At 41.6% G+C, this 21,934-nt stretch overlaps 1 protein-coding gene across 1 annotated transcript; it reads right to left on the bottom strand.

Moving 5' to 3' along the window:
* Positions 1-342: 342 nt before the first annotated feature.
* On the bottom strand, positions 343-21,423 carry c1ql4a (complement component 1, q subcomponent-like 4). The gene is made up of 3 exons (XM_054777931.1): positions 21,184-21,423; positions 19,752-20,938; positions 343-2,793 (listed from the first exon to the last, which is right to left on the bottom strand). Exons 2-3 carry the CDS (start codon positions 20,295-20,297, stop codon positions 2,614-2,616), a joined length of 726 nt encoding a protein of 241 aa, XP_054633906.1. The 5' UTR covers positions 20,298-20,938; positions 21,184-21,423; the 3' UTR covers positions 343-2,613.
* Positions 21,424-21,934: the final 511 nt, after the last annotated feature.

Here is a 21,934-nt window from a genome sequence, read left to right as displayed (position 1 = left end):
AGTCATAGATGTTTCAATATTACTGTGTAGTTACTGTCGAGTGTCAAGTTCCTCTTGGAGATTTTATAGCGGTAGTGTATAGACTCTTTAAGCCATTAGCAGAATATTCCTGTGAACGACAGTTTACAGTACTGTATTGTTAATGACGGCATTACCAAAATGTCAGGCCTATAATGTAGTTGGATGTACGGTGCTAAACTTTTTCTCTGGTTAAAACAACTATTCTCTATGCCGATTGTCCTCACTAGAGTCGCGGGGTACCGTAGTTGCCGTAGTCACATGAACATGTAATAAATTTCAAATGCTAATTATGGTAATTTGCAGCTTTGAACGTGACAAATGTGGCTTAGGTGTGCTAAATATTGTATAAAATGTGGTTCTCCAGCGTCATGTTTTAGTGATTTTGTTTTTGTTTTTTTTACTAAACAAGCTATGAGCAGGTTTTTTTTTCTAATGCTGTGTGGTAGCTTCGTGACCTTTTTATTTATTTCTGTGCACAAGCAGCCGCAATTTCTTTTCATTAGACACCAAGCCGCTGTGTGTGTGTGCGCCCGCGCGCGCGCGTATCAGCTTTGGGAGGGCTGCCTGAGTCCACATTGCTGAATAGGTTGCCCACTAATTACTTGGCGTGTGTATGTGTGTAAGTCGGGGCTATTGATTATTTTAATCCTCCTATTTGTGAGTGTGTGATCCTCATGGCTCTGCTTTGACGGGGGAATCACTAATGGGCCACAGCGCAGCCCGTCTCAGACCTCTCTGCCGCTCCAATTAACTTTCAGCTTGGCTCTGCCAGCACAGACTGAGGGGTCCCGCCAAGAAATGCTAAGCCTATATCTTTCTTCCCAGCGGTAACAGATCTATCCAGTATTGTGCTTAAACGTCCAAGCTGCCATCATGTATCTTGTATAATAAGATTTGTATTATACAAAAGTGGTTGGTGCAGTTCTGGTCGAATTCAGCACGTTTTGCAGACAATTAAGTGGTGTGGAGAAAGGAAGATACTTCATAATAACCAGAGATAGTTTAGGGAAATTAATAAATTGATTTTACAAATGAAAAATCGGTCAATTCTTTAGCTGGAGTTGTTGTTACTGACAGGATTTGCAGCAAATGATCTGGCATAAAACCATGATGAACAGTGTCCACGCAATTTAGTTTGTAAAATTGATTCTGATATTGTTTCATCTGAAAGGTATACATTGGCTGCATTTTGTGGATCCTGGGTGTATTATAAGCTGAGATCAATATAGCGGTATTAATGTTTGTGCCTTGGACTGTGTCTTAAGACATATTGGAAATCCATGCTGGAGCAGGCAGTGGGTCTGGTCAGCCACTGGTATTTCGATTTTAGCTTGTAAGTCCACAGTGGCAAGCGGTATATCGAACTCTCTGCAGTTGTTGCTATCGTGGATAAAAGCGAACGGTGTGCGTTTATGACCCTCAAAAGTCCACGTCTGTTCAATTGGCCCTGACCGTCATCACAACAATAAGGCAGCCACACATGAAGTAGGCATAGATAATTTAATAGCAATTCTTTACCCAACCTGTTCAACGTAACAGACAGCTGAACATCATTATACTGTATATATTACATAAAGACAAAGTAATAAATAAATCAAATATGTCAGTGTAATGAACTACAACATTTAATGGGGGTAAAACACTTCGGCGCATCCTTATACTGTATATCCATTTATACACATACATATTGTAAACAATGCACTCATCACACACACAGATGCAGTTCTAAAAGATGCTGTTTTTTTGAGAATAGGAAAAGAAAGTCAATCCCCTATTTGTAAAATGGCTCAAATAAAGTATGATTCATTTCTTAAAAAAAACAAACAAACAAAAAAAAACCCAATGTGCTATTTTAACTGTAAGCACAAGTCACAGCATTAGGTACACTTGCACAATCGAATAAGGCCCCCTACAAGATTTTACCTTTACATACTCTGAGAGATGGGAATTTAACAACACACATGTTCCTAATATTCCTAAATAGTATTATACTCACCAAATATTACAAACAACCCTACTATGGGTGCAGTGCAGTTTAACTCCACTGCAAACACACAGCTCCAATAATAAACACATCTGTGTTTCAAAAGTTAGCATTGTTGTTTTTGTACTCGTATTTTTAAAGCAGCTCTTCTATTATTATTGTATTTGTATTCACTTGTGGAGGCGTACCTAATGTTGTGGCCTGTGAGTTGATTTGACACATTTTATTTCAGAGAGGAAATGTTGAAATGAACACTAAGTGACTTGAAAGCAGCTTTTGTCATGATTAATGCCAACACAATTATTGCATAACAAATAAGTTCATATGGATCACATTAGAATATTTTGGATTATTTCAGAGCCACAAGGTGCACACAAAGGAGGTTAAATGTTCCTCATATAAATCCACGTAATTGTTAGTTTCCCTTTTATTCCCCACTCCATCCACTTTATTATCTTTTATTAATGACTGTGTGTGTGTGTGTGTGTGTGCATGCTTGTATGTAAATTGTTATGTGTAGGATTACATGCATGTGTTGTGCATGTGTGTTGAGGTATGTACGAATGTGTATTTTAAAAGTACTATTCTGATGTGTCATTACTGTATTCTCAGTCTGGATAGATGAGGAAGCCAGAAAAGGTGCTGTACTTGTTTGTGTTGCCTCCGTGGACCTTGCCGCCGTCCAGCTGCACACATACCTCATCACCCACGTCCAAATGCAGGATCACACTGTTGGAGGCATAGTCGTAATTCTGATCAGCGTCCTGAGCGATGGCGCTGGCTCTTACCTGTTGCCAGGAAAGGACAAACCGATTAGCAAGTAGATGTAACTGAACACGCTTGCAAATGTAATAATTACTTTTTAACAGCTCTGCACGCCTCGTGAAATGAATCAATCTTCTGTCACCTTTTTTCCCCCTCTCCCAAGCTTGGTCACGTTTTAATTATTAACAACTCTCAAATGAAACGCTCATGAGTATGACATCGTCTCCTTCTGTGATCGACAGTCATGGTGGATAAACAGATGGATAGCACGGTGACCTGTGACCCCAGAGGTGGAGCGAAAACTCAGCCACTCTTCCTTATATTGATTGGCTGTCGTAGGGGCTCAGAGTGAAGGCTCAGGGACGGAGATGTGATTGGGTTGTGGAGATAAGCAACAACGCTGGGAATAAGCTGAAGAGAGAAACAGCATCACCTTGCGTAGCGACTATTGACCTGTTGCTTCTGATCCTAGTCCAGCTTAATATGCATGATATTGAGTGGCGATGCGGAAGCCAGACAGCTTTACATTTGCATGCCGTGTGCGAGCTGTGGTTTATTGACCCAAAGGCAGTGGATCTTTACTTGTTTGTTAACACATTTAATTGGGTTTACTCTTTCTTAATGTTTAAGTACACATGACTAGATTGAGGACGATCTGGTTAACGACATAAATACTCATGCATTAAAGCCATTAGAGAAGGTCTTGAGCATATTTCCCACATGTACGTCACAATTTTTAGTTACTTTACTGCTTATTTCTAACAAATTGTGTGAGTTAAGAGGTTTGATCACCGTTTGTTAGTTGGTTGGTTATTAAGTTCCATTCAGAAGCCATTATTTGCACCTCTGTGGATGAAACCTGAGAGGTTGTATTTGTTATTTAGTTGGTTTTATCCTCAACGAAAAACCTTTTTAAGCCTCAGGAGTTAAATTAAGGCCTCTGTTCAATTAACCGCAAAGTCTCCTATAGTCGCTGAGAGCGGGGTCTACAAAAGCAAATAACTGCCTCTAATTGTCTCTAATTAGCGCTGGGTCAGAAAATGTTGGCATTTACAGCTATGGCTGTAGGCAACCTCCTGATGTGGTTCCACAAGATGGCAGTAGCTACATTTGAAGCACAGTCCTCCCTCGTTTATTGCGGTTAATTGGTTCCAGACCCGACCACGATAAGTGAATTTCCGGATTCAATATATTAATAAATGGAATATTTTCGTAGTTGGAAAGTCTAAAACCTGTTTATGACTTTGTAAATATTTGTAACCATTATTAGAGCCTTGTAGACATGAAATAACACCCCTAGATTGACCTTTACACTCTTATTATTCTATGTTTTGTACTGTATTGTATTGTATTGTACTTTATTTATCCCACAGCAGGGAAATTCACTTGTTACAGCAGCAAGCAAGATACGCAAGTAAAGAATACATAGTGACACATGGTTCAAGTGGTGCAGGTGTTGTAGAGCCTGACAGCGGTCGATTTACACCACATTGCTAATGCGTAGGCTATGGGATCCCTGCAGAAACACGAGATGGCCACAGTTTTAACCATAGCATACTAGCAAGCTAACTAGTTAACCTCCAATTTATTTATTCAAAACTTAAGGGTGTCCAATGTAGTGGGAAAGAAGGACAAAGAAAGAAGCCAAAAACTTCCCACTTCCACACGGAATGAGAGAACTACTTTTTACTCTGTCATGTCGGACATGCCATGGCTGAGTATACATGCACTGCACTGTACTGTAATGTAAGGTAAGGTAATGTAATCTCATGTCTCATCAATGTTTTGTGTCATTTACTGACACCTAGTGGCCAGAATACTACACATGACTTGTCTTTCGATGTTTTTGACTAATAATGGGCTATAGTCAACCACAAAACAGCGATCATTAATTAATTAATGAATTTTTGAAAAAACGCGATAGAGTGAGGGAGTGATGTTTGAGCGAGTGTACTGTATTATTAGTGGTCCGCATCCAGCAGCTTTATATCTGCATGTGTTTTAAAATGGTAGGTGCCCATACTCGGCAGTTGGTGTGACACTCGGCCTGTCACACTTGCTGTCTGATGTCCAATGTTCTGATGAAAACCACATTCGCCACCTCTCCAAACTCTCCTTCCTCCATTTCCAAAACATCAAAACTCTGGCTCTTCCATTCCAAACCTGATGCTGAAAAACTGGTGCATGCCTTTGTTTCCTCCAGGCTAGATTACTGTAATGCCCTCGTCAATGGGATCCCTGGCAAAAGCCTGCAGAAGCTTCAGCATATCCAAAACTGCTGCCCGGATCCTGACACGGTGGCGCAAATATGACCATGTCACACCTGTTCTCCAAACACTCCACTAGCTACCCATCTACTACAGAATCCAATATAAACTCTTCCATTTTTCCATCTCCATTCTACCGGCACCTACTGCCTTTAACATCCCCAGACCAAACTCTGCAATTTGGGAGACCGTGAATTTCAAGCTGCTGCCCACGCCTGTGGAATGCTCTCCCAGACTCACTGAAGTACACACTACAGGACGTGGCAGGATGTGGAGTCTTTTAAAAGTCAGTTAAAAACAGTTTATTCAAGAAAGGCCTATTCTGTCATTTTTATGTGTCTTTTATTTGTCCTATTTTGCTAGTGTTTTCTGGAGCTTTTGTCTTTCCTAGGTGATTTTACCTGTTAGTAATACCTAAATGCTGTATAGCACTTTGAGATGTCTTTGAAATGTAAAGTGCGCACCAAATAAATGTCTTATATTATTATTATTCATGTTTTCTAAGCAGTTTGCTTTTTACCGCTTATACAGCATTCTGGTTCTGTTGCTGCTGTGTTGTGAAATATACCTGTTCATAAATGACAGCAGGTCAAAGAGACAAATGTTTTCCTTTATGCTCTCTCACGCACTCCAAATCATTATAAAAAAATAAATAAATTTGTTATGTACTGTATAATGAGTTTTCAAATGTCACAAATAACATATCTAATTCTTTCTAACCATCTACTTGTAATTAACATCCCCATCATCTTTTAGGTTTAGGTAAATAAATGCCCTGTACATTTACGGTATGCACAGTACATAAGCCAATTTTATTTTAACTTCTGCCAAGTATGAATCATGCAAGACGTGAGGTTGTGTTTGTTGGTTGGTTAGCTGGCAAAAACTACATAAGTGATATCTACAAAACCTTGAATAGGGCTGACACATTGGCCAAGGAAAACGTGTTTAGCATTTAGTTCAATAACAAGAAAGTAAAAAAAAAGAGTAAGTGCGGTAGTTGGCACGTTGAAATGTGCTTTACTGCCACCTACTGTTATGTAGGGGAACATCCATCCATCCATTTTCTATACCACTTTTCCTCATTAGGGTCGCGGGTGCATGCTGGAGCCTATCCCAGCTGACTTCGGGCAACAGGCGAGGTACACCCTGGACTGGTCGCCAGCCAATCGCAGGGCACATATAGACAAACAACCATTCACACTCACATTCATACCTATGGACAATTTAGAGTCACCAATTAACCTAACATGCATGTTTTCGGAATGTGGGAGGAAACCGGAGTACCCGGAGAAAACCCACGCACACACGAGAACATGCAAACTCCACACAGAGATGCCCAAGGGAGAATCAAACCCAGGTCTTCCTGTTCTCCAGACTGTGTTGGCCATCATGCTAACCACTAGACCACCACGCGGCCCATGTAGGGGAACAGTATTAGTAAAAGAGTCAAGTGGACATGTTTATGCCGAATACTCGTTTTAGACGAGTATCCATCCATCCATTTTCTATACCGCTTCTTCCTCATTAGGGTCGCGGGGGCATGCTGGAGCCTATCCCAGCTGACTTCGGGCGACAGGCGGGGTACACCCTGGACTGGTCGCCAGCCAATCACAGGGCACATATAGACAAACAACCATTCACACTCACATTCATACCTATGGACAATTTAGAGTCGTCAATTAACGTCACCTGCATGTTTTTGGAATGTGGGAGGAAACCGGAGTACCCGGAGAAAACCCACGCACACACGGGGAGAACATGCAAACTCCACACAGGGGAGAATCGAACCCAGGTCTTCCCGATCTCCAAGCTGTTACTGTGTTGGCCAACGTGCTAACCACTAGACCACCGTGCGGCCTAGATGAGTATCCGTTACGGAAAATGCATTTGCCGAGTACAAGCGTGGAATGTGTACAGCTCGTCATTATCCATAATCATGATGAAGGAAAATCCTCATTGGGTAACTTCTTATGTATTCACTCTTCACGCTCTGTGATTGGCTAGTCACACACAGCGATCGCCCCTCCCTAGACAGATTCCCTACAGCCAGAGAGAGGAGTACGCGGTGCATTTGACAAGACAGCTGAAAACGGCTCGTGTAGTATTGGTCACTGCTGGTGGTTTTTTGTCTGCTTGCTTCTAATTTGGCTGCTGATATAAAGTCTGTCGTAAAACTTTGCTCGTAGTACTGAACATGGTGCTTTTGAGAAATGTACAGTGAACAAGGCTGACACATTATTTCCCTGTTTGCCATCACTGGATGTTTGCATGAATCACCAACTTCACACAGATCACTAAAAAAAATAAAAATAAAGTCTTACAGATCACTTACAGACATACACAGTCCACATATAGCTGAATAATACACAATAAACATTGCAACTTCTGACCAATCATTGTCAATTTCAGACTTAAAATAATGTACTGATTTAAGACCCAACCATTTCTGTTGAACCACGCCCACTTTCAGTTAATGCCCCACCCACACCAAGTACAGATAGGATACAGATGATTTACATAGGTGTGTGAACAGACACAGATACAAATAGTATTAGTAATAGTAGATGTACTCGCTCATCCCTAACTTTTTGGATTGTTCAGCCTTGACAGAGGTCTTTTTTTTTTTTACTGCTTGCTATTCTCTATTTTACTGAAACTGATTCTCTGTTAATAAATCTTAGTGAATCTCGACACGTCCCCTATCCTAATTTTTTCTGTCCTTTAATCCCTCCAGTACAAAAACAAGCCCTTACAACTGCCCCATCTGTAAGAAGGTTGAAAATAAGTCCAGTGTTTATTTGTGTTTCCATTTGCACAACCCTTTCAGAATAATCCAGAATAAATATATTTTGTATTAAATCCTGCGGTCCAATAATTCTGGGGCAGCAGCTCCCGTCATCAGACATATGTCAGCCATCAGTGGCCTTGTGTCTGGCTCAGTGTCCATCTACACTGGGAGCGCTCAATCTCTGTCACCATCCAGACAAGCCATGCACATCTCCATGACAGCTGCAGAATATGATCTGCACCTAAACTAGCGCCAAGTCAGCCCCATTATTTGGAGCCTTTCTCCCCAATGAGCGCACGCCTATTTGGAAACAGTCAATCGAAGAGCAACAGAGCCTGAATAATTGTAACTAAAAAATAAACTATTCCCCACCCACCCACTACCCCTCTCCTGGCACCAATCCATTTTATTCACATCCAAATGCATTGTTCACCATCTATCATCTAAAGTTGTGTTCCATTGCTTCGACATTGCTTTGAATGAGACACTGCATTCACCATATAGCCTTTTAGAGAGTGGTAGTTAAAGATGCCCCTGTCCCTTCTAAACCAGATTGATTTGAGGACAAATGAAGTCAGCCTCCAGTGGCCTCTCAGCTCAACACACACACAATTTTGCTACACCCTATATCTTCTTCTTGTTCTACATCGCCATGTGCTATAGATACTGTAAATAATGGCATTATAGTAAGGGTATTTAATAGGATGGTGTGTCAATTGGAAGCACCCGATGATTCCATAAAGGCTGTTATTTTAGAACTTCAAAAAGTCATTACATCTACCAAATACATTTTTTTACTTTAATGAGGATTTGGAGTGCATGAGAAGGTGGAAAGGAAAACATACAGCTCTCTTTGACCACATAGTATTTTATGAGCAAGTATATTGCACAACACAGCAGCAACAGAACCAGTGCTGTAATACCGGTAAGGATCCCCGTGTTTTTTTTTGTTTTTTTTTTACTGGCACTAAGTAGAGACCTGGGTGATTATTTGTTTTTATAGACCACACACCCGACAACTATCGGAGACTTAGCGGTTAATTGAATAGAGGCGTTAATTGGACCATTTTCGGTATTTACTATACAGTGGAACCTCAGTTTTTGTACACCCCGGTTTTTGTTTTTGATGGAACCTATTGCTACAAATATGTCAAGGTTCTTGTACACTGCCTTTATCGTACAGCCAAACAGTACACCTAACAAACTACGCAGTCGATTGCCCAAACAAAGCATTCGCTTGTTGGTGACTCAGTCTCTGTGGAGAATGGATAATGGTTCCTTTAGAGTTGGGACACAATAAACAGATTCCAGCCAGAAAATCATTTATTCACCTTTTCTATGTGTGTGTGTAAGCGTGGGTGTGAGTGCGCGTGTGGAACGCACACAGAATGATGAACAACGCACTGCGCTGTGCGCTAGAGAGGAGTTCAAAGCACACTGCGTATTTTTGAGGGTGGTGCTTTTTTATTCAGGAAGGCTGCAAAAAATGTTGCAAGTGCCAGGACTGTGATAGAGACGCACTATTGCATTCAAGAAAGAATTTGTAGCAAAGTACGTAGGTAGCTATCTTTTACAATAGAATTGTAAAGTTTCCTTAGTTAACACAGGTTGCACAGGGAATGCTTTAATGGAGACACATAACAGATAGCGAGCTGGGGTCAGTACTGCTTGAACCTGTTAAATGTCAATCTATCCATTTCATTCGTATTTCACTTTGTTTTTTGCATGTAAAACTAGAATTATTCTCTCTAAAAATGTGTTTTGTGCTAATATTTTTGGGTGTCGCCAATTGGATTTACATTGTTTTTCATGGAAAAAATGTATTAGGTTTTCATACCTTTTGGTTTTTGTCTGACCTTTGGAATGGATTAATGAGGAACCATTGTATAGGTCTGCTACCCCTATGGCTATGTATTTATATGTCTATAGTGCATACATGAATAAATGAATAAAGTACAAAAGTGTTTGTTTTTTCACAAGGGCTTGTGGGGATTTTGGCAAACAATCTGTTAATGCAAAAAATAGTGACTACAAACAAAAGCCAAAAAATACCATTAATGAGTACAGATTAATTTAAAACACTGTTTGATTTGGTACGTGACATAGTGTGCAAAAAGATACATCAGTGTTTAATGAAATTGACGTTGTCCGTATAACACATTGCTTCTTAGTTATTTTCACCCTTGTGGCTAGATATGACAATAAACTGTTTTATATACCGCTTTACTTTTTTAAAAGTTCTTTAAGGCAATTGTTTTGTGCTTAAAAATGTGCTTAAAATACCGACAAAAGAGCATGCAACATTGAGCACATTGAAGGTATTTAAATACAGAATACAACCTTCAGAAAGGTTATCATATTGGCCGCACAGACAGGAGCTCAAGGGTTCGAATCATCGCTTGGGCATCTCTGTTTAGAGTGTTCATGTACTCCCCGTGGGTTTTGTCCAGGTATTGCGTACCCCATAAACATGCATGTTATGTTAAATGGAGACCTTAAATTGTCCATAGGTGTGAATGGTTGTTTGTGTATATGTGCCCTTCAAATGGCTGGTGACCAGTCCGGGGCGTACCCCGCCTCTTGCCCAAAGTCAGCAGGAAGAGGTTCCAGCTTAGCCTAACCCTAATGAGGACAAGCGGTATAGAAATTGAATGGATGACTCTTCAGCAATTGCACCAAACCATTCACATGGTCATCTGTAAAGGTTAGATTGCTTGACGTGTTTAGTGACAGCTGATATCACATTTGCATCTTTGTCTGCCTCTGACAGCGATGCTGTGAATGTGACTTCCTATTGACACCACGCATATGTCATCCTGCTCATTATTTCTGGCCAAGTGGCAGGAGACACAAATATCCTCTCACCTTATCAGGCCATGGCAGATTCCACTTAATGTGTGTGAATTCTTACTACACTAATAAAATATTATTTGCTCAGTGTAGAGATATTTTTGTCAATATGCAACAAATGAATTGGTGCCCGAGCCCATGTTGCTCTTGAAGGAATAACACAGGTCATCGATTAATACACCAAACGGAGAGGCATGAGGGAGCTATGGTGGGATGAAGACAGGAAGCCAACAAATGACTCTGATATGGAAGGACACAGATTGATCCCTGAGATAGGGGCTGGTGTCCTAGCCATGAGGCAGGGACCCCTGGAGCTTGCCTATGGCAGTCTCCGTCTTCGCCTAGTCCTTTTATTATAAGGCCTCCTATAGACACACTTGGAAGCAGTCGAGCCCACCGGTGAGGAGAAAGGTGAAGGTGTCAGCTGCATTGTTGATTTGCAACACAAGCAGAGTCTTAGATAGTCAAAAAGAAAAAAAATTGCAGAGTAACAGACTGATCAAGCAAGGCTATTTTGTGAGACCAGAGAGATGTGGGGTTATATGAAGTCTTGTTTTCATCTGTGGCGCTGTGCTCCACGGGTAATAAAACTGACAGGATTCATTCACTGTGATATACTGACCTCTTAGAGCGGAGACAATAGAAAAGTAGCTGTTAAACTTACCTAAGGGACCACAGCACATAGGAGGATGGTTAGGGAAGGACTGGAGCGTGTGCTCCAGTTTACTATGTGTGTGTGTGTGTGTGTATGTGTGTGTGTGTGTGTGTGTGGGGCTGGTACCTTGCTGGGGGTGGAAATAGAATATTTATTGAATAGATCGTCCTTCTCCTTTGGGAGCACGGGGATTACGACAAGTGTCTATAGCATGGAACCATATCTCAGATTGCTTTTACCTGACACTATGTGTTAGGCTTCATAATGGATGGTAGGATGGTCTAGGACAGCCATACCAATACACAGCAGGACACAAACTACAGTGAATATTTGCCATTTCATCTGAGGTTTTTTTGTGTAATTTACACACTTTGTATGCGATGAGTTTTATTTCTCATATGAAGAGATCTCGCACCCTACTTTGGGGCTAATTCGATTTCACCTGCAGCATATTACGATCTCAGCATTGGAAAAGTTCATACTGGTACCAGAAAGTGGTGACATTTTAACACCATGGTCTGAAATAACCTGACCTTTACCTGGGTTATTAAACGATCACATGACAGGTGAAAATAACTGGCACAGTACAGTAAATTGGACACATGATCTACTAGTCTACAGAACTTACTGTATTACGAACATTGTATCCTTGATAGCATTTGGGGAATATTCAATACATGTCCAGCCATTAGGGCAGATAGTACTGCTGATCTAAATGCCCTTACATGCTAAATAGATTTTCTCTGCTAGGGAAAAGTGTAAGATACTCTTCTCCTGTTATATAGAGTTTATTTGACTTTATTTGATGTTTTGTTGTCATGCAAATCGGGAGCAGGAGGAGATAGAAAAGAAAAGAAAAGAAAACAGAGGGGGGAGTGCGGGGACAAGAGGAGGACAATACAGAGACAGACAGGAACAACAGAAACAAACAAGACTACATCAGAAAATGGCTATGACGGCCATGAAGACCATAATGGAGAGGACAAAATAATATCGACAGCCACGGTGATAATACTAAATTGAAACATTCATACTTATTGTTGGTAATAATAGTAATAAAAATAGTAACCATGATAGTGAACAGGTCAGGTCAGACTTAGGGTTTGGGGCTGGGCAAGTGAGGGGCCCAACACACCTCAGATGTCAGGGCGATTTGCAAATTGCGGGGCGACAGAGTCAGAGGCATGCCAGGAGCAAAGGAGCCGCCGCAAGGCAATCCTGCACCCCCGCCACACCCGACCGTGGACCACCCCCCAAAGTCCTACATGTGAACTGGTGCAGGAAAGCAGGAAGGATGGGGGCCCACACCCCAACACCGCCCAAACCGAGCGGGGGGGCACCGAGGACACACGACCGCCAGGCCACTCACCACTGCACAGGCCCGGGCAAGCCACGGGCTGCAGGACACACCCCAGGCTCCCACCTGGTCCCCCCAGCACCCTCAACATAGAGTATCCCCCGCCGGAGATAGTGTCCACAATACCACCCCCGAACCTCCAAACGCCACAGACCAGCCACATGCCCCGAGGCAGCCCCGATCGCTACCAGATGAGCAGGAACCGCGCCCATGCAACACACACCACCATGGCAGCTCCTTGGAGCAGAGCACGGCCACGGCCACAAGGCACGCAAGCCAAAAGTGCCAAGGAGGGACAGAGAAGCAAGCACCTCACAACAGGGCCCACAAGAAGAGCGATACCCCGCCGGATGCCAAAGCAGCCTGCCCCCAGCCACGCCGCAGACTGGTCACTACCCCACCCCCCGTCCATCTACCAACATGCTGAGGAAGACATCCTGGAGGCAGGCAAACCGCGACCAGCCCCGGAAACGGAGGAGACCAGCCAGACATGCCCCTCGTCGTTGCAGGTAGCTGGTTCATTGACCCATTTCTCTTTGCCCATTCTGTCACATGAATGTCCTCCTGACCTGTTGCGACTGCCTAGGACTACCATGTACGTTTTTCCCACTGACGCTTTTTGTTGTTTATCCCTGCACAACTGTGAGTACTGCACCTGCTTTATTAAAATACTTTTATTTTCACACCACTGTCTCTGTCTCTGCATACTGGGGGTCAAGCACTCAACAGCTCCACGTACTGTGACACTCTTTGGTTAATAGGTCAATACTTACTCACCATAACATAAGTCTGGATAAGATTGGATACAAGGAGAACTAGTAAACCACTGACAGGGTAAGAAAATGTACCAAATGTACCATAATTGTAAATAACCACAGGAGAAACATGTCAGTAATGACAGTTGTGCTTATAACACATTTGTTTTCTTTTTGGGGGGGTGGGTGGGAGCATAAAAAAGTAAATGTATAATTTGCTATACACTGCAGAAAATTGTGGTGTAGCCTACACCAGATACCAGATACCAACAGAAATGTTTAATTAAATCTGTCAGAGATGAGTCTCTGTCGGTTCTCCCTCTGGAACCAAGCCACTCCCAAATAGATCGCCTTATCAAAGCCAACAGGAATTTCCAATAATTCCAAAGAACACTTTTGGGCACAAAACAAAGCCACCTGTAGCCAAATGCCTCGCAGACATCAAAAGAACAAGTCTAACGTGTGACAGGACACCTCAGTTCAGACAACAGCAAACAAAAACCATATGCTACCTCTCTCTGCTCTGGTCTTGGCTTGTTTGGAAGTAAAATTATGGCACTTCCTAATTCACATGTATTGGCCTATAAAAAGGTACTAATCGAGACAACTAAACAACCTTTGTGGACTGTTGCCCTCTTTAAGTGAATGTCTGGCCATTTATGTAAAACAATTACCATAAAGACAATTTAAATTTCACCACAAGACAAGCAAATGATGGGTTGAGTAATAATTGTCTTTAGCGATGTTAACATTAACACAACATTGCATCGTGTCACCAACATGGAAGCAACAGAAGTGAGACCTGTGCTCTTCAATCACAAATCCCCATACTCTGAAGCCCTGTCAGGCTGCAATGATTTGTGAAAGTTAGATTGAAGTGTGAGCATGTTGGCTTCACAGAGTGGGGATTTAGGGAATGTAATAGGTATTGGATCTATGGGAATCCCATGGAAGCCATGCCGCAGTCAGCACATCCTCCTTAGAAGCTGGCATCGCATTACACAACCTCTGTTACACACAGGCTGTTCTCACAAGACATTTGCAGCATTTTGGACAAAGAGTAATGCACTGTAATTATTCTACATTAAAATGCATTCTACATTAAAATACATTAAAATCCATGACACGCTGCGGGTAATATCGTGAGACAGGTGAGTTTTACCCTTCTTGTGATGTGTTGTTGCAATAGTAATCCTGCCAGGTTTTGGTTACTGAACATTTTAGTTGGAACCCGCACACACATTTCTCCATCACTCTCCACACCAGCAACACAACACGTCCTCATTATCCACCAATCACACTCATGGCGAGGTGCATTCACGAATGCTGGAATTCTGAATATCAACATGACAGCACAAGCAAGTCATTACTCTAACTTCATGTTGCTCAATTAATACACAGGTCCTGCATGTAGAATAAAATAGCAAACACCATTGCAACGATAGTCTAACTTCAGGACAACTGTCTACCACTTTTCTACCAATTTCTGCTTGAATGTTATGCAAGTTTGCACTTACAAGTACTGTAAAATGTTATAATTTAGTTTGCACCATCTTTGTGTTATTGCTGGTTTACTGTGATAATTATGGCAATTTGTTGTCGATTTTATTTCATATTGGTGAATTTATTAATTAGTTATAGTTGTATTTATATTATTGAAATATTTAAATTACTATTAGGTTCAACTTGCATGTCACAAAATTTTGTTAAAATAACAAGGTATTGTTTTTGGACAAATTTTTTTTTCCTTTTTTCAAGTACCTGTTCGGGTACCGTTTAAGCATCCGCATGGAAGTGTCCTGAACCTGCAGCAGCATCGTATAATATGTAGGGCTGTCAAAGTTGATGCGTTAATAACGAGTTAACGTAAATTCCCATTAACGGCACTGTGTTTTTTGATGTGTGCACGTCTTGTTTAGCGTAGTTTGAGAACACGCAGCGGTGTTGCAGTTAAAGTTGAGCCACAAGCTGGAACAAATATTGAGCAGAAATAATCACAGAATATGGTATTTTGAATAGTAAGTTTAGCTTCAAAGCTCTGGCAAATGGCTCTCTCACTTGCTGGGCTCAGCTCAAGAAACGTGCTGACAGACGAGAATGTGCTGGAGCACTGCAGGTACTTTTTATTGCCATTTATACAGTGCTACTTTGGCATATGAGTGTACCAACTAACGAGTGTTTATTTTGAAAATACTAGCCGTCTCTTGGCTGCGAGCTAAAATTTGGGTAACAAGCTGGGTTACAAGTTGCTAGTTACCAGCAGGTATAGCTGAAGACAGCTATGTGGAGGGCTTGTGTCACCTTAGTATGTGGGGGCAAAGGCAGAAGTGAGCGAGCACACACACAGCGCTCAATGAGATGGCAGTAAAGGCTTGCGAGGGAATTTATTAGCGTTATTCGTGTTTGTGCTTGTTGCTGTGTTTGTCGAAGAGGACAGAATAAAACTTGCATGTTGCAAAACCTGCTGTGTCATACTTCCGCGCTGCTGAAGTCACCACGCCAAGAAAGTGTGATAAAGTGTGTGTAAAAGAGTGTTTGTGTGTACTACAATGCACTACAATATATGGGTGCAGTCCAAGTTCTGCAAACTACTCACTCTTCTTGAGCTCTCTATTTTTTATAAGTTGTCAATGATTATTTTTCTCACATCCTGTTTTCATTTCACTTAGTTGGTGGGTGTTATTCAAAAACCTTTATTTGTAATGTTAGCCACAATTTTATTTTGTCACATTATTTGCTCGAAGAGAATGATATTTGAGTGATGGACAGTTCAGTTTAGCTTACCAATGTCTACTTGATAGATCATAGCTATTAACACATTTTTTCAGTGTGACAACAACAACAATAATAATAATAATAATAATAATAATATGGTAGTATAGTATAATAATAATAGTATAATACACTCCTGATCAAAATTTTAAGACCATTTGAACAATTGCAAGAATTTACATTTTGCACTGTTGGATCTTAAGGAAGTTCTAAGTAGAGCTTCAAAATGAAAAAAATAAATAAAAAAGAAATGGGAGTGAGACCAAAAAAATGGAGTAAGCAATTTATTGCAAACAACCATTAAAGTGAAATAAGCTTTTCATCAGCTGATCAAAAGTTTAAGACCACAACCTTTAAAAGCCAAAATTATTTACACTGTCATGATATCGTGGTGGCAAAGGCAAAAAAGCTTTCTCTCTTTGAACGGCGTCGGATTGTTGAGCTGCAAAAGCAAAGCCTCTCCCACCACGCTATTGCTGCTGAGGTCGGAGGCAGTAAGGCGGTCATTTTAAACTTTTTTACATATCGAAGCCGGCAAAATATTCGAGTTTGTTTTTATTTTTCGTGCGGTTAATTGATTTATTGATTATAGTGGCCGGCCTACATGTGCGTTTTGAAATGTTTACTTTTCCACAAATTCACGCGAAACAATATTATTGTCAAAATTTTTGAGACCAAGTAAACACAAAAGTTATGATAATTATATAATCATAATAATAACATATAATAATGTATCAAAATAATGCAATATTTCCTTTAATATGTAATCTTTCACTCTGTAAAGTTGTGGAATTGGTATTACGTATTTATGACACGTATTTTCTCACAGGCAGTGCATACTATCTAACGTTTGCTTTTCAACTGCATTAAAGAGGAGCATTTCTTTGGAAATGTATCCAACTACACTCTCCGGAAACGCACACCATTTTGCACTATTCCTTTTGTATTTACTTTGCCGATCAAACGTTTCAGTGAGTGTTAACTGTTGGTGTGTATTGTTTTTCCCCAGGTGGGAAAACTGGGTTAGGTGGATATGTCCTTTTACATGGCCACCACTTTCGAACAAATTCGGCATACTGGCTCGTGCGTGTTGACGGGTTCCTTGCTCATTCCCAAGCCGTGGCATTTGGCTTTGCAATCATCTTTTTTGCTGCTAATTTCTACTTCTACTTCTTTCTACTAATTTCAATGAGAGGCCCTGCTTCTCCCCCCAGATTATGTGTCTAGAGTCTAGGTGATGTATCAATGCACAGAGTGAATCCTCTTCCTGCCCGTTTGGAGGTGAGAGATGAGGAAAACGGACACGCATGCACATGACAGCACATGGAGGCCATCAAAATTATCCAGTTCATTTTCATTTGTGATTAAATTATTTATCATTGCGAGAAATCTCATCACGTTTTGATCCCGCGAGATCTCGTGACACCCCTGCTATCGATCAATCTTGTGTGACATCCAGCACAGCAGTCGCTTGAACTCTGAACTGAAATTTTGCTCGGCTTTTCTTGGAAATTGCAGTCAAATTCTCAATTGTACCACTTCAGGGTCCAAAGATTTTTCAGGTTTCGCCATGTTTGTGGAATGTATTACAGCGGGGTCAATTTGAGCTGGCACACTGACAACTCGTGTTGCTGGAAATAACACACTACAGCACCAGTCAAAAGTTTGGACAGTTTCCCATGTTATTAAATGAGAATGCGTATGTCAATGTTTGACTGGTACGGAATGAAGAAAACGTATTGTTCTTACATTCAAGAATGAATTCTTGAAAGAAGATAGGACAACAGCTGCTATGCAGTGTGTGTCAGAATCATTGAACTGTTTGCTTTTGTGCAGTATCCAGAGTTGTTTTTTGTCTTCTTCTGGTCGACCTTGATGACTTGTCAGGCCGAAACGTACGGAGTGGCTGTCCATTGGTTACTGTGCCTGAGCCGGTCCTGGCCTTCACTGCTAGCCTCCCCGATGCCTCGTCTACCAGTCCACCATCTCCACACCTCCATTAAGTCATCTATCTTCTTCTGTTTCACCCCCCCTCCTATATTCCCATCAACTCACTTGTCTTCTTTTCCCCTCCCTTTTGTACGCTTCAAGTGGACATCTCAGCGTGTCCCTGTCATGTCGAGGCGCTTGCTTTTCATTCATTCTCACTCACTCTGTCTTGTGTGTGTGTGTGTGTGTGTGTGTGTGTGTTAATGTATGAATGTTAGAACCCAAACAGAATGTGAGGAAACATTTTTCCTTTGTTTCAGTGTAGGTGGGCACAAATAAAGTCCAAGCACCTTTGACGATAATAAAAACAAACAAGCTGTTTGATTCAGCAATCTGCAATGCAACCTGTCAAGCATAGTACCATTTTGTAAGCTCTAGCCACCGCCCCGGGCTGACTAGCCACTAGCCTCCGGGCTTCGGTATATCTCCAAATATGATCAAGTATTCTGCAGCCTCACACCCTTTTTTTCTTCCCCACCAGCAGATCGCTTTCTGTCTAGTCGTGTTACGCGAGTGCTCTATTAACAAAACTGTTTAAAGAGGCCACCTGACGGGTGTCAGATGGACCTCGGTGAGGTTAAATAATTGAGTTGAATGAAAATATAATTAATGGAGAATCAATGAACAAGCGGGGGAGGGGCATTTAGAGCAGGGAAGTATAGTGGGCGTTCAGGACATCTAATCTAAAATGTTTCAATTATTTAGCAGGCAAAGATGACTTGAATGACAATAATGGACATCAGGCAGACCCCTTTAAGCTCATAGCTGTCTGTGTGCTCTAGTCTACTGCATCCTGTCAAAATGATGACAAGGACAAATGATTTCAAACACCTACTATTATTTCTGAGAAAGCGCCAGTATGTATGAATCATTCTCGGTTGCCCACATATTTAGGTTTCAGTAAATATGCTTGCATGATGCATGTATGAAGGTGAAAAAAATCTACTTGTTTTCTGGATTTAGAGTCCTGTGATTAGATGGCAGTGATTTATCCTGCCTCTTTATCTGCCCCCATCAGTCCCTCTGCCTTTAATTAGCGTTTGGGGAATGCAGGAGTGGATGAGTGGACTGTCAATTTCGCATTTATTATTAATTTAGCTGAGGTGTCAACTGACTGGTCCACGTAGTGACGGACGTCTCTCCTGTGCTCTTTTGCACTTCTGTTTAGGCGATAATCAAGCTCTGTGTGTGATCCCCGCTAATTAGACTGTTCCTTTTTGGTGGAGACTGCATTCTGCCACTTGTCATTTAGCCACCGCACATGTGCAAATGCAAATATAGGCGGCCGGTGACGGCAGGCTGTATGAATTCCCCTTTTAATGAGGAGGCAGATTGCACTTTCATTTCTCGTCTGTCATATGGCCACCTGCTAAGTGGAATGTGCTCTGAATGTGAGGAGCTCAATGTTGGAGGTGAACATGAGTCAGTAGTAGAGAACAAAGTATGTCACGGTCGTATGTGTGTGTGCATACATCCATAGGTAAACATTATTGTGCACAAACTTTCATGCAGCCACACACACACACACACACATATTTTACTAACCAGTCCATTCTTCTTCAGGTCCGCCCACATGCTGGTGCCATCCCCACCTCGCATTAGCACATGGTAGGTGAAGAAATATATGCCAGGCAGCGGGCAGGTGAACTTGCCAGTGCTGGGCTCATAGTAGTTACCTACGTTGGTTACCACGTCGTCAAACTTTAGTATTTCACTGCCCTCATGCTGCTTGCGGAGCCCGGCGTAAAATGCAATTTTGGGAGTGTAGAGGGAAGGAGAGTAGCCACCAGGACCTGGACCTGGTGGACCTTGCGGCCCTGGCTTGCCTGGCTCCCCTGGAGGCCCACGTGCTCCTGGAGGGCCAGGGATCCCCGGAGGTCCCCGTATGCCTGACTTAATCTTCTTCCCAGAATAATCCTGGGGTGGCGGAGACACAGCTGTTAATTCCTGGCCTGGCTGAGAAGTGGCATAGGGACCACAAACCATCCTGCAGCTTCCCAACATTTCATAATGGCTGCCATCACTTCCTGTGTTCCCTCCTTTGGTTGTGTGGACCAGCAGGGGAATTGCCACCAGCAGAATCAGAACCATGGCTACGCCCACGGCCGCTCCAATCACACGTTTCCTGCGGCTGAGCCGGGAAGCGGCCAGCGTCAGGAAGTCCTCTTCCCCCTTGACCGGAATGGTGCCCGCCAGGGTGAAGCCTCTCAAAGAACCGGTATGTTGTGGAAAGGAAGAGGGGGAGAAGTGTACTGGGAGATGAGCCAGGCCAAATGGCAGACTGCCAGAGGGACACAAGCAGATGAAAGTGTCCAAGAAAAATGATGGTGATATCCACGGGAGGAAAAATCTAAACGTCTATCATTAGAAAGATTAAACTTTACACAATATTGAGTTTAAGGTCATGAATATTTCGGCCAAAAAAAATGCATTATCTGATGAAATCCTGTTCACTTTGATTTGGTTCTAATGATTAACGTCTTGGTAAGTTCATTTGTTTGCATTAAAAGAAAATCATTGCTGGGAGTTGCTGGAAGTGCATTAAAGTGGGCGCCACTGCAAAATTTCCTTAACAAGCTGTGAATTGTTGTTGTTCACATATACTTTTGCATTAAAGCAGCCCTTATAAAAAGTGACTACATGTGACAAAAGTTGAACAGCAGTCTTCTCCTTGACAACATCTTTGTTTTTCCAGTCCAATAAAGGATAGATTCCTCCTCTTGGCTCTATAGCTGGATTGGAGGTAGATAGCAAAAATATAAAATAAAACACAAATTTTATTTATAAAACTATAACTATCACAAAAAAAGTAAATTTTTAAATGCAAGTACATTTATTTACATTTAATAACATTCATTCTAGATTCATGTTTTAGTCATAGGCCTACACAGTCATTTTTCATGAATGACAAACATTATTTGAAGTGAAGTCTATAATCTTCGAACATTTACAACTGAGAAAGTAAAAAATCGCTCACCATTGCTCGGTCTAAATCCCGCATTTAAAAGACCAAATCCTCAGCGCATCTCCTCTGCAGGAAGAGCAGTGTGGCGCGAGAGTCTCAATTAACGCCAAATGATTCTTTCTTGTGTCCAGGTGGGAAAAGACTTTTTAAATACGATGACGTCAGATGAAGTGTAGTCTAAAAACACTTTAAAAGTAGGTCCATAAGAAGGATGTACACGCTGTGGATGTCCACTCTTCCACTGGACTGACCGCCGTGTTTGCCGACACACCTGTTAGAGCTCTCTCTCGCTCCCTCTCTCTCTCGCTCCTCTCTCTCTCTCTCCATCTCCCTCTCCCTCTCTCCCTCTCCAAACAGTGTGGATACAGATGCCGATCACATAGATTCACTGTACATTTTTCACTTTATTTATGGTGAGTGCTGTGGGCCAGGGCCGTCGTTAATAGGCCCTTGGCAAATAGGTAATTATAAAAAAAAAAAAAAGTTGGATAGTTGTTTTTTTTTTTTGCCTTTATTTTTCTGAAATGATTTTTGTACTGTTTGACACAAACCTGAATTTAATTTGATGGATGTTTTGGAGTCATATGAATTCCTTGGAAATAGATTGTTCAATACTTTCTGTTTTTTCTTTTTAAGTTCAAAATAACCCAATTACCAGAATAAAATACTATAAATAAATATCTTTATTAAAAGGAAATCTGTCCTGCTAAACTTAAAACAGAATAAATCATTATATAATCATATAATCATCATTATATAAAAG

This window comes from Dunckerocampus dactyliophorus, chromosome 1 (genome assembly GCF_027744805.1).
Source record: "Dunckerocampus dactyliophorus isolate RoL2022-P2 chromosome 1, RoL_Ddac_1.1, whole genome shotgun sequence".
NCBI classification, from domain to species: Eukaryota; Metazoa; Chordata; class Actinopteri; order Syngnathiformes; family Syngnathidae; genus Dunckerocampus; species Dunckerocampus dactyliophorus.
Note: the sequence above shows the minus strand (reverse complement) of the source record. Positions and strands in the feature narration are given on the sequence as shown.

What these genes read in the sequence shown, in the direction of transcription:
- c1ql4a (XM_054777931.1), bottom strand. Translation starts at nt 20,297, where the DNA reads ATGGTTCTGATTCTGCTGGTGGCAATTCCCCTGCTGGTCCACACAACC. An exon ending in ACCTGAAGAAGAATGGACTG is followed by an intron (nt 2,794 to 19,751) that starts GTTAGTAAAATA and finishes TCCTGGCAACAG; the next exon opens with GTAAGAGCCAGCGCCATCGC.